The sequence below is a fragment of the Rhinopithecus bieti genome, unplaced genomic scaffold, assembly GCF_001698545.2.
Source record: "Rhinopithecus bieti isolate Rb0 unplaced genomic scaffold, ASM169854v2 scaffold_8211, whole genome shotgun sequence".
In the NCBI taxonomy this organism is placed as follows: domain Eukaryota; kingdom Metazoa; phylum Chordata; class Mammalia; order Primates; family Cercopithecidae; genus Rhinopithecus; species Rhinopithecus bieti.
Genome location: NW_016805759.1, coordinates 334,039 through 347,640, shown reverse-complemented (window position 1 = coordinate 347,640; position 13,602 = coordinate 334,039). Strand labels below are relative to the sequence as shown.

Genomic DNA, 13,602 nt, shown 5'->3' with positions numbered 1-13,602 from the left:
CAAAATGATGAAAATCCAGAATGCTGAAATCCTAAAGGCCAGATGTAGTAATGGAAAAGCCAAGTATTCTTTCTTCCTGTATTCCTTACAGCACAATGGAAGAGATCAGTAAAACTGTTCCCTTGCAAAATAGCTATGGTAAGTGTACAGGGCTACTTAATGGTGAAAGACAAAAGTTTAAAAGCTAATTATCACTGGTGCTGCAAAAGGGGAAGAGCGCTTAATTGCAACAGCTGAGCAAGAACCAGAGTTTCAAATGGACAGCAAATACTACAACATTTCTATACTACAACCATTCTCTAAATGCAAGTACAGCGAGTATTTTGAAAAACATAAAAGTGAAAATGCAAGCAAAAAATACCAAAAATCTCCCCTACCAAATTATTCAACCATGTATAACATCTGTCCCTTCACACATAGGGTCAATTTGCTACGTTGTGTGTTTCACCTTCACATTGTTCCCAATACTAGAGGTACAAATTGTACAAAGACTTTTAGAGCGCTCTAATTTGGTTTACACATCTTTTGCAAATTTGACTCCTTGAAAGTGCATTATCACAAGGTTGACTTTGTGTGTAAGCATTTTATGTTTGTAAAACTGCTGAAATTTCCTCAAAAAATGAAGAAGTGTCCCTTTTTTATACCTCCATTTGTGAAAGATAAAACTTCTTGAGATTTCAGCTCTTTGGATGACTGCATATGAAAATTTGTAGCCCAAACCCCCATGTATCTACGCATTAACTGAACACTTATTATATGCCAGACACTGACAGATGAGACCTATGCAGTTCTCATTTTCAAGGAGCTTTAAGTCTGGTAGGGGTGACAATGAGAAAGCATGTCAGCATAACTTTAGCATGAAAGACCTATGAATAAGGAATGACAGTGTACTACAAACAGGGATATCTGACATGCTGAATAGTCAGGGAAGGAGGAAATATCATTCATCTGGGCTAACCTGAGGATATGCTGGGGTTGCCCTGGTGCAGGTGAGAGGGCTGGTAAAGTGGGTAAGCAAAGCCCAGAGGGATCCTGGTTGTCTCATGAGAAGGACCTCTATCCTCCCACACCTCATCAGTCTATTCTCCCCTTGCTCACTTTGGTTCAGCCATGCTCTATGCTCATTTGTACATGCCATCACCTCTGCCCAGAACACTCTTTCTCAAAGTTTTGTGCATCTGACTTTCTTGTATCAATCAGGCCCCATCTAGAATCCTTTCCTGACCACCCAAACAAAAGTGGCTACTCCCTTGCCCTAGTCCTACCCTAATTCATCACTCGGTCTTACTGTCTTCATGTATAGATCTTGATACAAATTGTCTTAATGATTTCTTGTTTTCCTGTTTATGGTTTGTCTTCCTGCCCCACCCCTCCAGAATGTAAGCAGCATGGCATCTTGCCTCTCTCTCCTTGAACACTACTGTATTCTTAGCATCTTTAACAGTGTTTGACCCACAGTATGCCATATATATATGTGTGTGTGTGTGTATATAGATCTAGATCTAGATCTATATAGATCTAGATCTATATAGATATAGATATAGATATCCCAGCACTTTGGGAGGCCAAGGTGGGTGGATCATCTGAGCTCAGGAGTTATATATATATATAAACTTTTTTTTTTTTTTTTTTTTGAGATGGAGTCTTGCTGTATCACCCAGGCTGGAGTGCAGTGGTGTGGTTTCAGCTCACTACAACCTCCTCCTCCCGGATTCAAGTGATTCTCCTGCCTCAGCCTCCTGAGTAGGTGGGATTACAGGCATGCGCCACCAAGCTAATTTTTGTGTTTTAGTAGAGACAGAGTTTTGCCATGTTGGCTGGTCTCAAACCCCTGACTTCAGGTGATCCGCCTGCCTAGGCCTCCCAAAGTGCTGGGATTACAGGCATGAGACACCACACCTGGCCACCCTTAATAAATATTTATAGAATAAAAGACTAAATGGATGAATGCATGATCATATGCACCAACTCAAGTTGCTGAAAGAAGTTCAGCATGCCACAGAGAATGGGAAATGGCAGGAGATGAACCAAAGGTGTCTGTAGGGACCAGGTCCATGTAGGGTTTCCAAAGACTAAGGAAATTGGACCTCATTCTAATGGTGACTCTACTGTAAGTTTCTTTAGTCCCAAGACAGGACTGCAGCTACTCCAGAGAACACAGAGGTTAGGAAATTGAGAAAAAAGATGAGTTCTGTTTCTGATATGCCCTCCTGCCTGAGTGGGTCACTTGTCAGTTTTGTGAGCTGCAAATAACCTCCTTACTTAGTGCTTTAGCTTGTTAGAGAGGAAAAAACATCCTTACACAAGATAGAAAAGGGAGTACTATGGGGGAAGTTGGTAAGACAGATTTCAAAAAGGTTGTAGAGAATTAAAAACCAGAGTCCACAGCATGGCCAGTGGAAGAATATGGATGTGGGGTAGAAGATGACTGGCAGGGGTAGAGAGTAGGCCCTGCCAGTAGTGCAGGGTGTCCCTCACAGCACGTGATGTGGGATCTCAAATATACTGGAATTCATGTCTATCATGGAGTTCTGAAGCCTGTGTAACAAACAAGAGAACAAAAAGTCAGAGGTGCAGGTTAGATGCGGTGGCTCACTCCTGTAATCCTAACACTTTGGGAGGCTGAGGTAGGTGGATCACTTGAGCCCAGGAGTTGCAGGCCAGCCTGGGCATCATGGTGAAACCCCATCTCTACAAAAATTACAAAAAATGAGCCAGGCACAGTGGCACATGCCTGTAGTCCTAGCTATTTGGGAGGCTGAGGTGGGAGGTTCACTTGAACCTGGGAGGCGGAGGTTGCAGTGAGCCAAGATCATGCCACTGCACTCCAGCCTGGTGACAGAGTGAGACTTTGTCTCAAATAAAAAAGTCAGAGTTGCAGTGAGGGCTCTTAGCTCTGCTCCTGGGCCAGAAGAATAGGAAGAGGCTGGGGGAAGTGGGAGCTGAAGACAGATAGGACTTAGGGATGGGGCTGTAGGGACCCTGAACTGTTGGACAACTCACACTGCTAGGAGATGAGTACATCCTGGCAGGGGAGAGAGTGTAGTTTGTTCATAGGAGACTCATCATTGAGATCTAGGAATTAATGATGAAACTGGAAGGGGGTAAAGAGAAAATGGCTGAAAATACTGTCAAAGCAAATCCTATGGAAGTTAATATAGCTGATAGGGAGCACCTATTATGTCTCAGGCACTGGACTAAGCAAGCACTTGATACATTTAATTTAATCCTTGTAGCAAGCCTATGAATTAAGAAAAATCAAGGTTTCAAAAGCATGCATAATTTGCACAAGATGACACTGGCAGAAAGTAATAGAGCAGGGATCTGAACCCAGGTCTATCCGATTTCAGAGACTAAGTGCTGGGAAGAGATTCTTAAGGCAAAAGAAATAGGTATAGTAGGAAGTGAGGGATAAATCAGCCAGCCTGGACATTGATTATTGATGCCCTCTTTACCATGTCCCAGTAAGCCATTTCTGCCCATGGTCCTCTGCCCACGGAGTCCTAACACTTCCTTGGGAACCCACACCACCTCGCTCTCAGTACTCACAACCTGGATACAGTTCCACCCCTGGTTCTCAGAAGTGAAGCATGTGTTTCAGGCCTCCGCTATCAGCATAATGTTGTCCCTGGCCACGGGAGATGGTTGGGGACATAAATGCAAACTAAACCTGCCTAATCAGTATGAATCTCAGAGCTTCTGGACCAGACACTGGCTCTTTCCTACTGGATTTTAACTTTGATGACATGAGTTTGGGACCACTGCAGCTATCTTGCCACCAGGCCCTAGATGTGCCAGGGACCTCCTCATGGAGCTCAAGACTGAATTCAACACACAGGTGGGAAGGGCCCAGACTCTGAGAATAGGACTTTTAGTGATATTGTCTGAGCCTTGAACCCCATTGTTTCTAAAGCCAGATCTATCTTGAGCTTTTCAGTGACATGAACCGATAAATTCCCTCCTTTGGAAGGTAAATTTCTCTGTATTTTCTGTCATCTGCAATCAACAGTCCTAATACATACCACCACTAATAAAGGAAGCATCTGCCTGTATGAATAAAGAGAGAAGCCTCTGGGGGAGAATCAGAGAGGGAGCAAATGAAATGCTACTGTTGGGGCCACCCACTTACAGAGATGGAGCTTTTCCAAGGCCAAACACCAAACTGGAAGACAGGCAAGATTTAGTCTGCCTGATGAATAATTTTAACCAACCAAATGTCTGAATATCTTATTCTGGAAAAATAGAACATTTAGTAAGTCTGTATTTGCTTGGCTGACAATTTCAGCTCTCAGAAACTTATGGAGAAATGCTATTATGTCTTTATTGGAAAAACTTGTGTTTTTTATTTGGTTTTAGTTTCTTGGGCTTTTTTTTGTTTTTGTTTTGTTTTTTCTGTTTTCATTTTGTTTTGTTTGAGATAAATCATGTACTTTTTTCCTATAAAGTTCAATCTCATTCTCAAATTCTCTCTTACCTAGCATCCTAGTCAGCCACAATGAATTGAACAAAGTTGGGACACAAGAAGAAACCCATTTTGCCATCTCTAGTGTAATAACACAGGGAACTCTTGGAGCTCAAATTATATAAAAGGCCATTTACAAGAAATGGAAGGTGGGGCACAAATCCATAGTGGAATGGGTCCACATGAACAATGGCAGAAAAAGCAAAGTCTAGAAGGAGTTGTTTGTTTATTTAAAGTAAAACAAAACAGAAACAAAATTTCTATTTATTAAAATAAAGGAGGGTTTTAAAAAAACAGATGTAGGCGTCTCTGGTTAGGGAAGAAGACCCAGCATAAACAGAGAAGGCAGAATTCTCCAGCTTCTAGGTTTAATTCCATATCTTCATTAAGAAGAATGATCTTCACCAGGAAAAAGAGAACAAACCTGGTTAAGACAGCCTGAAAGTCCACGATGGGGAGGAAGAACAGGAAGCCCTACTCTCCTGTAGTTGAGCTCCAGGCCCAGCTATCGGTGGTGCCCCAGTGACATAAGGGAATTTGGGCTTGAGAAACCTATTGGGTGATCTCTAAGGAATCAAAGGGAAGGGGGAAAAGGCCAGAATATTAGAAACTGGCAAACAGCATTCTGATTTTGAAAGAAGAGGAAAAACAAATTCCATAGCCTATCATCAACCTCTGCAAGAGGCTAAGCAGCACTGCTAACCTTGGCAGATTTCAGAGCACACAGGAAAGGAGGCAGCAAGAAAAGGCAAACAACTCAGTTGAAAAATGGGCAGAGGATAGGTACAGGAAATGCACTTAATAGGAAATACACGTGGCCATTGAGCTGGGCATGGTGGCTGGTGACTGTCATCTCAGCTGCTCAGGAGGCTGAGCTAGGAGGATTGCTTGAGGCAAGGAATTCAAGACCAGACAGGGAAACACAGTAAGCCTGTCTCTAAAAACTCTTGTAAAATTAGCCAGGCATTGGCCGAGCGCGGTGGCTCAAGCCTGTAATCCCAGCACTTTGGGAGGCCGAGACGGGTGGATCACGAGGTCAGGAGATCGAGACCATCCTGGCTAACACGGTGAAACCCCATCTCTACTAAAAAAAAAAAAAAAAAAAAACAAAAAACTAGCCGGGTGAGGTGGCGGGCGCCTGTAGTCCCAGCTACTCGGGAGGCTGAGGCAGGAGAATGGTGTAAACCCGGAAGGCGGAGCTTGCAGTGAGCTGAGATCTGGCAATTGCACTCCAGTCCAGGCGACGGAGCGAGACTCAGTCTCAAAAAAAAAATAAAAAATTAGCCAGGCATGATGTGGTGGCCCACACTGAGGTCCCAGCTACTAGCGAGGCTGACGTGAGTGGATTGCTTGAGCCCAGGAGTTCAAGGCTGCAGTGAGCTACGATCATACCACTGCACTGGAGCAGTGAGTGATAGAGTGAGACTCCGTGTCTTTAAAAAAAAAAAAAAAAAAAAAGTAGAAATACAAAAGATCTTCACCATCATAGAAATATACATTAAATTAAGATAATCAGATACTATTTATGTATCAGGCCAGTAAAATTAAAAGACATAATATCAACTATTGGCAAAGATATGGTGAAATGACACACTCACTAGTGGAATACACAGTTTTCTTTTGTTTTGTTTTGAGACAGAGTGTTGCTCTGTCGCCCAGGCTGGAGTGCGGTGGCCCGCAATCTCTGCTTACTGCAAGCTCCGCCTCCCGGGTTCATGCTATTCTCCTGCCTCAGCCTCCGAGTAGCTGGGACTACAGGTGCCCACCACCACACTCTGCTAATTTTTGGTATTTTCAGTAGAGACGGGGTTTCAGTGTGTTAGCCAGGATGGTCTCGATCTCCTGACCTCGTGATCCGCCCGCCTCGGCCTCCCAAAGTGCTGGAATTACAGGCATGAGCCGCCGCGCCCGGCCACACATTTTTCTTTAAAGGGCAATTTAATGGTATTGGTTAAAATTAAAAACGTGTTATACTTTTGCCCAGCAATCTGAAAGACTTACACATGCAGAGGCTTGTAGAAGGTTAATACAGAAATTTTAAATACAGGTTTTAAAACTACACTACAGTACATCTACACTGAAATACCATATGAGTAAAAATTAAAGGTGATTCATATATACTGATATTTAGTGATCTTTAAGACGTCATTATTCACGCTTTCAGAAAGCACAAGAGAAACTTACATATAAGTGCATATATGTATATAAATGCATAGAAAATAGTCTAAAAGCCAATTAACCTGATTATAGAGATTACCTTGGGAAGGTGATTTGGGATATCTTTGTCTTTAGTTTTTGCATTTTTATACTTAGAATGTTTTCATTCATTATATAGTTAAATATACAATATACATTAAAAAATTTGTATATACTTAACTATATGTATACATATATATACACACACGCATATATATATACATAGTCAGACTTCTCTGTATCCAGGGTTTCATATCCATGGATTCAACCAACCACAAATTAAAAATATTTACAAGGGAAAAAAAGGATGGTTGTGTCTGTAGTGAACACAGGCAGACTTATTTTCTTGTCATTATTTCCTAAACAATACAGTATAACAACTATTTACATAGCATTTACATTGTATTAGGTATTATATGTAATCTTGCAATCTAGAAATGATTTAAAGCATGTGCGGAGGTTATATGCAAATACACTATTTTGTATAAGGGACTCTGAGTATTCTGGTATCTGTGGGGCTTCCTAGCACCAGTCCTCCATGGATACCAAGGAATGACTATATACATATACTGTAAACATATATGTATATTAAAAGAATGAAGAATAAAGACCAGGAAACAGTGACTGTTGGGGACTAGCCTGTGCACTAGGAGTAAGATGTGTCAAATCTAGCCAGTTTCCTTCTCCTGGGGTGAGAAGGGAGATGCCAACCACACTGTGAGCTGAGCCCCGCAGGCTCAGGCAGAGCCTTTCAGATCATTATTATGGAAACAACCGAAAAATGCAGGCTGGATGACAATGCTAGAAAGTAGAGTCAAAATTGACTGTTACTGATTCAGGGTCCATGTGGAAGCTCCTAGGGCAGTCTTTGGTCCTGTCCTGTTCAACATCTTCATTCATTCATTCGTCTAATCTCTCACTCACTCACTCACTCAACAGATATTTCAGAGCTTACTATGTGTCAGATGTTGTGCACTGAGATATAAAGACAGGCTGGGCATGGTGACTCACGTATGTAATCCGAGCACTTTGGAAGACCGAGGTGGGTGGATCACTTGAAGTCAGGAGTTCAAGACCAGCCTGGCCAACGTGATGAAACCCTGTCTCCACTAAATACAAAAAATTGGCTGGGCATGGTGGCAGGCACTTGTAATCCCAGCTACTCTGGAGGCTAAGGCAGGAGAATCGCTTTAACCCAGGAGGCAGAGGTTGCAGTGAGCCAAGATTACGCCATTGCGCTCCAGCTTGGGCGACAAAAGCGAGACTCTGTCTCAAAACAAAACAAAACAAAACCAAGATATAAAGATGATCTCTGCTTTAAGCCTAGGACACTGAAAATTAGACAGAAGGGGGAAACAAAAACAGTGTGAAAAATGCTCAGACTGAAGTGCTATGGGAGCTTCAGAGGGAAGAGTCTGACCATACCCTGGCCTCCTGATGGAGGTCACTATTTATACCTCTATTTATATTTCATGAGGTCTGTATGCTGCATGAAAGAGACCATCAAGCTAGGAAATACCACGAATTCCGAAAACCACATATATGTGAGGTGGAAAGATTCACAAGCTAAACATACCAGTGCAATCCATTTTCAGTCACTAAAAAGTTCCACCCTTAGGTTGCAAGCGAATACACTTCAGTTTTGAGGCCTCACTGAAAGAACATTGTCAAAGAGCGAAGTGTCAGGATAGGAAGGAATGGGCCCAATGTGAGATGAAGGCCAGATAAAGGTATACCCAGACTTTTTCAGGGCCACTCTGATCTCTCTCTCTGAGCCCTTGACTTCATTCATATTCCTCTTGTTTTCTCTCAGGGAATCACCTACAGCCAACAGACTCAGGAATTTCAAGATCTCTGATTATATGTTTGGTTGAACTATTTCAGAGAGGGAGCAACTGGAAGATCACTCCCAGGTCAGGTCCCAGCAACATGGCAGTTAGTCTGTAGCAGATTTTCAGTTTGCAAGACCTTTCTTGACTGTCCTCTCCCCACCTGGTGCCCCAAAGTTGTCCCTTCATACATAAGAGAAGAAAAACCGAGAAGCACACACATGCCAGTATCCATGGCTGTGGATCCCAGGCAGTCATTTCACCCTTCCAGGCCTTAGTGTTTTTGTTTAACGAAGAAAGTTTATAAAGAGAGGGTAATGCTTAATACAAGTGAGCAAACGGAATCTCAGGCACCCAAGAGGGTCCTAATCCTAGTGTAGGAGGTGCTGTGGCAGGGACCCTCCATCAGGACTAACCTCTTCAGTGATGATCGAGACAGCACCTGTGCAGCCTGGTTCATGGCCCTGACCCAAGCGTTCATGTCCTCCTGGGTGTCAGCACTGAAGTAGTAGGTCCTCATGCCTGACTGCTCGGCCTGAGAGCCCGCAGTGGAGCTGTTATAGATGAGCGCTCGCATCCCCGTGTGCACAGCCTGTAGCATGAAGACAGAAATGCAGGTCAGAGGGAGGTTATCACACATTTCCTTTATAGGAGCAGAAGCAAGGAGGCACTATGGCCCTTCCAGACTAAAAGCCCAAGCACCACCCAACTTGTTTCCACTCCTAGAAAACGTCATAGGCTACATTTCTCTTTCTTAGTGTAGCCAGGCCCAGTGACAGCTGTCTGCTCCCCACAGTAAAAGCCCTGCAGCTGTAACTGTTTCCTATTTATCTTACTCCTGCTTTGGGGGTTGGGAGTATGCACAAAGTCAAGGCTTATTGTGAGAAACAGGCTTTTCAGAAAACCCTCATTTCATAGAGGTAGACTCTTGGGAATCCCTGTTTTGTTTTTGCTGAAGTCTGTGATTCCTGCTTTGGCTATAATCAGACAAGAATTGACTCAAAACTGGCTGCAACAGCAGGTGGCTTGATGTGGATGTTCACTGTGCTTCACTGCTTAGGCATGAAGTGTGATGTGTGCTCCTGAAAGAAGCTGCTGTTCTGTCTCTTGAAAAGAGGCACTACAGGATGTGAGGGCAATCTGGCTGCGACATCTGTCACCCCATTGATCACCAGGATTGATTTGGCTAATCCGGCTGGCTAAGCGGGTATCCCCTTCCTCCCTCACTGCTCCATATGCGTCCCTCCTGAAGCTGCACACTCAGTCGAAGAGGAAGACCATCCACGATAGAGGAGGACTGGTCTTCGGTCAAGGGTATTCAAGTAGCTGCAGTCCCCTGCTAGAACCTCCAAACAAGCTCTCAAAAGAGAGGCACTACAGAGGTGGACAGAGATGACCAACAGTTAACTAAATATTCTTGCAAACCTACTCTGTCCTTCTGCCTCAAGGTGCTTTCGCATGTATCCTTGCCAAAAAAAATTTTTTTTTTTCAAAAAAAGGTACTCAGAATGACCACTGAAAAATGACTGGGAAGATTTGCACATCAGAGACAACACCAGTTTTTCCCCTTGTGCTCTGATAAACCAGAGAGCCATCTTTTAAGTTTGCAAGGAACAATCTCACCAAATCTACATAAGAAGATGATGTGAAAAGAGGAAAATTTCCTGAGTACCTACTGTGTGTGTCCTAGGTACTTCCACAATTTAATATCATTGTAACTCTAACAGCCTTGAGAGGTAGAGACAGAATCTCCGTTTTACAGATGTAGCAAACGAACCTCTGAGATGTTAAGTAACTTTCCCAGATTTCCACACCTGGTAACAGATTCTTTACAGCACTTACCATTACCTGATGCTATTTATTTTACACACTTATTACCTGCTTATCATCTGTCTCCTTCCTCTATAAATGTAAGCTATATTAGAGTGGAACTTTGCTATTTTGTTCACTACTATATCCCCTGGAACAGTGCCTGACACATAGTAGATGCTCAATAAACATTTGTTGAAAGAACTAAGCGTTAGAACCCAGGTCTGACTCCAAGTCCAGGCTTCTCTGTATATTGCTCCCAGGTACTATCCAGAAGTGAGGGTGATTACACAGATAACTGGTTTGATACTCTGAATCCAGCATGAAAGGCAGACCCCATGCAAGGACCAGGCAGAGAAAACGAAATGAGAACCAATGAAACATTGGACAATGACATGCTTCTGGAATCACTAATGGTCATAGATGAAAACCTCTCAAACGAACCTTCAGCATTTACTTCTCCTCCCTGCCCTCTTAAAATCCAGATCTAAAATGCATAGTAAATATGGGCCTGCTTCTGACATTTACATATCTGAGTCCATCCAGCTCAGTGCCAAGGGAGTCTAGGTAAACTTGGCCTACAGCCAAGGACCCCTATAGTGGCTGAAGCAAACCTGATATCCTTCCTTTGCATGTATAAGGTATCATTCACTATCACAGGAAGGATTCCTTCTATTTTAAGCAAGGTAGAAATGTGCCAATAAGAACAGAATAAGGCAGGGCGCAGTGGCTCACACCTGTAATCCTAGCACTTTGGGAAGCCAAGGCAGGTAGATTACCTGAAGTCAGGAGTTCAAGACCAGCCTGGGCAACATGTTGAAACCTCATCTCTACTAAAAATGAAAAAAAAATAGCTGGGCATGGTGGCGCATGCCTGTAATTTCACCTACTTGGGGGGCTGAGGCATGAAAATTGCTTGGACCCAGGAGGTGGAGGTTGCAGTGAGTTGAGACTGAACCATTGCACTCCAGCCTGGGGGACAGAGTGAGACTCTGTCTCAAAGGAAAAAAAAAAGAACAGAATAAGAAGGAACCTGTGCATGTCTTACTGAAAATCAGCAGAAATTCTTGGAAAATATCCCTTGGATAATGATCCCACAAGATCTCTGACACACTCTCCCAGCCTTTTGTGCCCAGCTATAGAGGATTCTGGGACAGGTGCCTATCCCACTACACACAAGCACGGGGAACCCTCTAAGGTACAATAAAGACAGTAGATCCCTGCTGTACAAAAATTCACGGAGCCAGCCTTGTCCAGGAAATCAACATGGGACATGCCTCAAACATGCAGACATGGGTTTGCATGTCTATTTGCAAATAAGCCTTGAGAGTTACATCCACCATTATGAAGGAGTTACACATGATCGCAAATATAACCCTGGTCACTAATTAAATGAGCAGGTGCTGTGCCCAGCTGCTGTTGACTCTGAAGAACAGATTCCAACTGCATTCTGCCTGTGTGAGGGCATATTCGATGGATTAACTGTGAAGGCAAGAAGTACAGGGAGTTTCCTTTTCATCTGGCCAAGTGACCCCAGTCCAAAGTGTCCTGAGCCTAGGACCCAGATGATGTGAATCTTCTCACTCCTGCCCTAGTGTCAACTCAGGGATGGTACCGTTTTCTCTGCTCTTTGCTTTCCAGTTAACATAATCCTATGAAGCAACTTTGCATAACTGAATAGAAAACAAGCTATGCCTAAAGGAAATCAGGATGTGAGTGAAGAATTTACTTCAAAGACATGACACCCATAGGATATGGTTGCTCTCCTGGCTCTTGGACCTCAGTTCTAGACACAGCACTGGTGAAGGAGCCAGAATCCTCATGGTTCAAGCCCCCAACATCAGCCTTTAGAATAGAGAAACCTCAGTGGAAAATACAGGAGCACCCAGGGCCCATCAACTGGCTGGCTCATTCTGGAACTTGTTCAACAATAATGAATCATTTATTGAGTATTTACTATGTGAAAGGCACCCTACCAAAGTTGGAGGGACAGAATTAAACAAGGTCATGATAGTTTATAGCCACATAGAAGAGAAATACTATGGACAAGTAACTACAGCTGTAGTAGTGTCATCAAGGTCAGGATGCTGTCAGGAAGATAACAGGGGAGCCCAGCTTGATCCCTGAGGAACTGACATTGCAGCTGCCTTCTACATAGCAGGTAGCCATTTAAGTAATAGCAGGGAGGAGCTAGGTAGCACCCCATGAAGGACACGTGCACTCAGTGTGTTCATCTTCAACGATGAGGCCAGCATGACTGGCACAGAGGAATGGAGGGGAAAACCGCACGAAGGGAGGCTGCCGAAGTCAGCAGGGCCAGACCACCAGGGCCTTGCAGATCATGTAGGGTTTTGTCTTCATGAAAGAGCAATGAGAAACTATTAAAGGGTGTTTTGTTTTGTTTTGCTTTGTTTTGAAACAAGGTCTTGCTCTGTTGCCCAGGCTGGAGTGCAGTGGCACTATCTTGGCTCACTGCAACCTTCACTCCCCTGGTTCAAGCAATCCCCCACCCCAGGCTCCTGAGTATCCTGGACTACAGGAGCACACCACCATGCCCGACTAATTTTTGTATTTTTTGTAGAGATGGGGTTTTGCCATGTTGCCCAGGCTGGTCTCAAACTCCTGGGCTCAAGTGATCCACCCACCTTGACTTCCCAAAGTGCTGAGCCACTGCACCCAGCCTTATTAAAGGGTTTAAACTGGGGAATGATGTGATCCGATTTTGTATGGAAAGACCACTCTGGCTGCAATACAGAGAAGAGGTGCGAATCAGCAGAAACAGGTGAGGGGGGATGGGTCAGGAGGCTACTACAGGAGCACAGGTGAGAGATGGTGGTGGAGGCAGAGAAGGGGAGGAGCAGACAGGGTCTGGAGAGAACTTGCAGGTAATATCTGCAGGCCTTGGTAATGGACTGGATATGGAAGGAGAGGGAACACCAGGTATAAAGGATAAGAATCTCGAGTTTACAACTTGCAGAGGCAGTGGTGACCACTTATTGAGATTAAGAAAAGGGGCCGGGTGCAGTGGCTCATGCCTGTAATCCTAGCACTTTTGGAGGCCGAGGCAGGTGGATCACATGAGCTCAGGACCAGCCTGGCCAACATGGTGAAACCCAGTCTCTACCAAAAATACAAAAATTAGCCTGGCATGGTAGTGGGCACTTGTAGCCCCAGCTACTCAAGAGGCTGAGGCAGGAGAATCTTTTGAACCTGGGAGGCAGAGGTTGCAGTGAGTGGAGATCACACTACTACACTCCAGCCTGGGTGACGGAGCGAGACTCCGTTGAGGGGAGGGGAGGGGAGGGG

General features: G+C 44.1%; 1 protein-coding gene across 17 annotated transcripts in view; it reads right to left on the bottom strand.

Annotated features, from left to right (window-relative positions):
- Positions 1-13,602, bottom strand: part of PLEKHA7 (pleckstrin homology domain containing A7) — a 238,946-nt gene that overhangs the window by 55,493 nt on the left and 169,851 nt on the right. For all 17 annotated transcript variants that reach the window (XM_017873634.1, XM_017873620.1, XM_017873628.1 and 14 more), the window contains one exon: positions 8,904-9,079. In XM_017873634.1, coding sequence (XP_017729123.1) covers positions 8,904-9,079 — 176 coding nt within the window. The remainder of the gene's footprint in view (positions 1-8,903; positions 9,080-13,602) is intronic.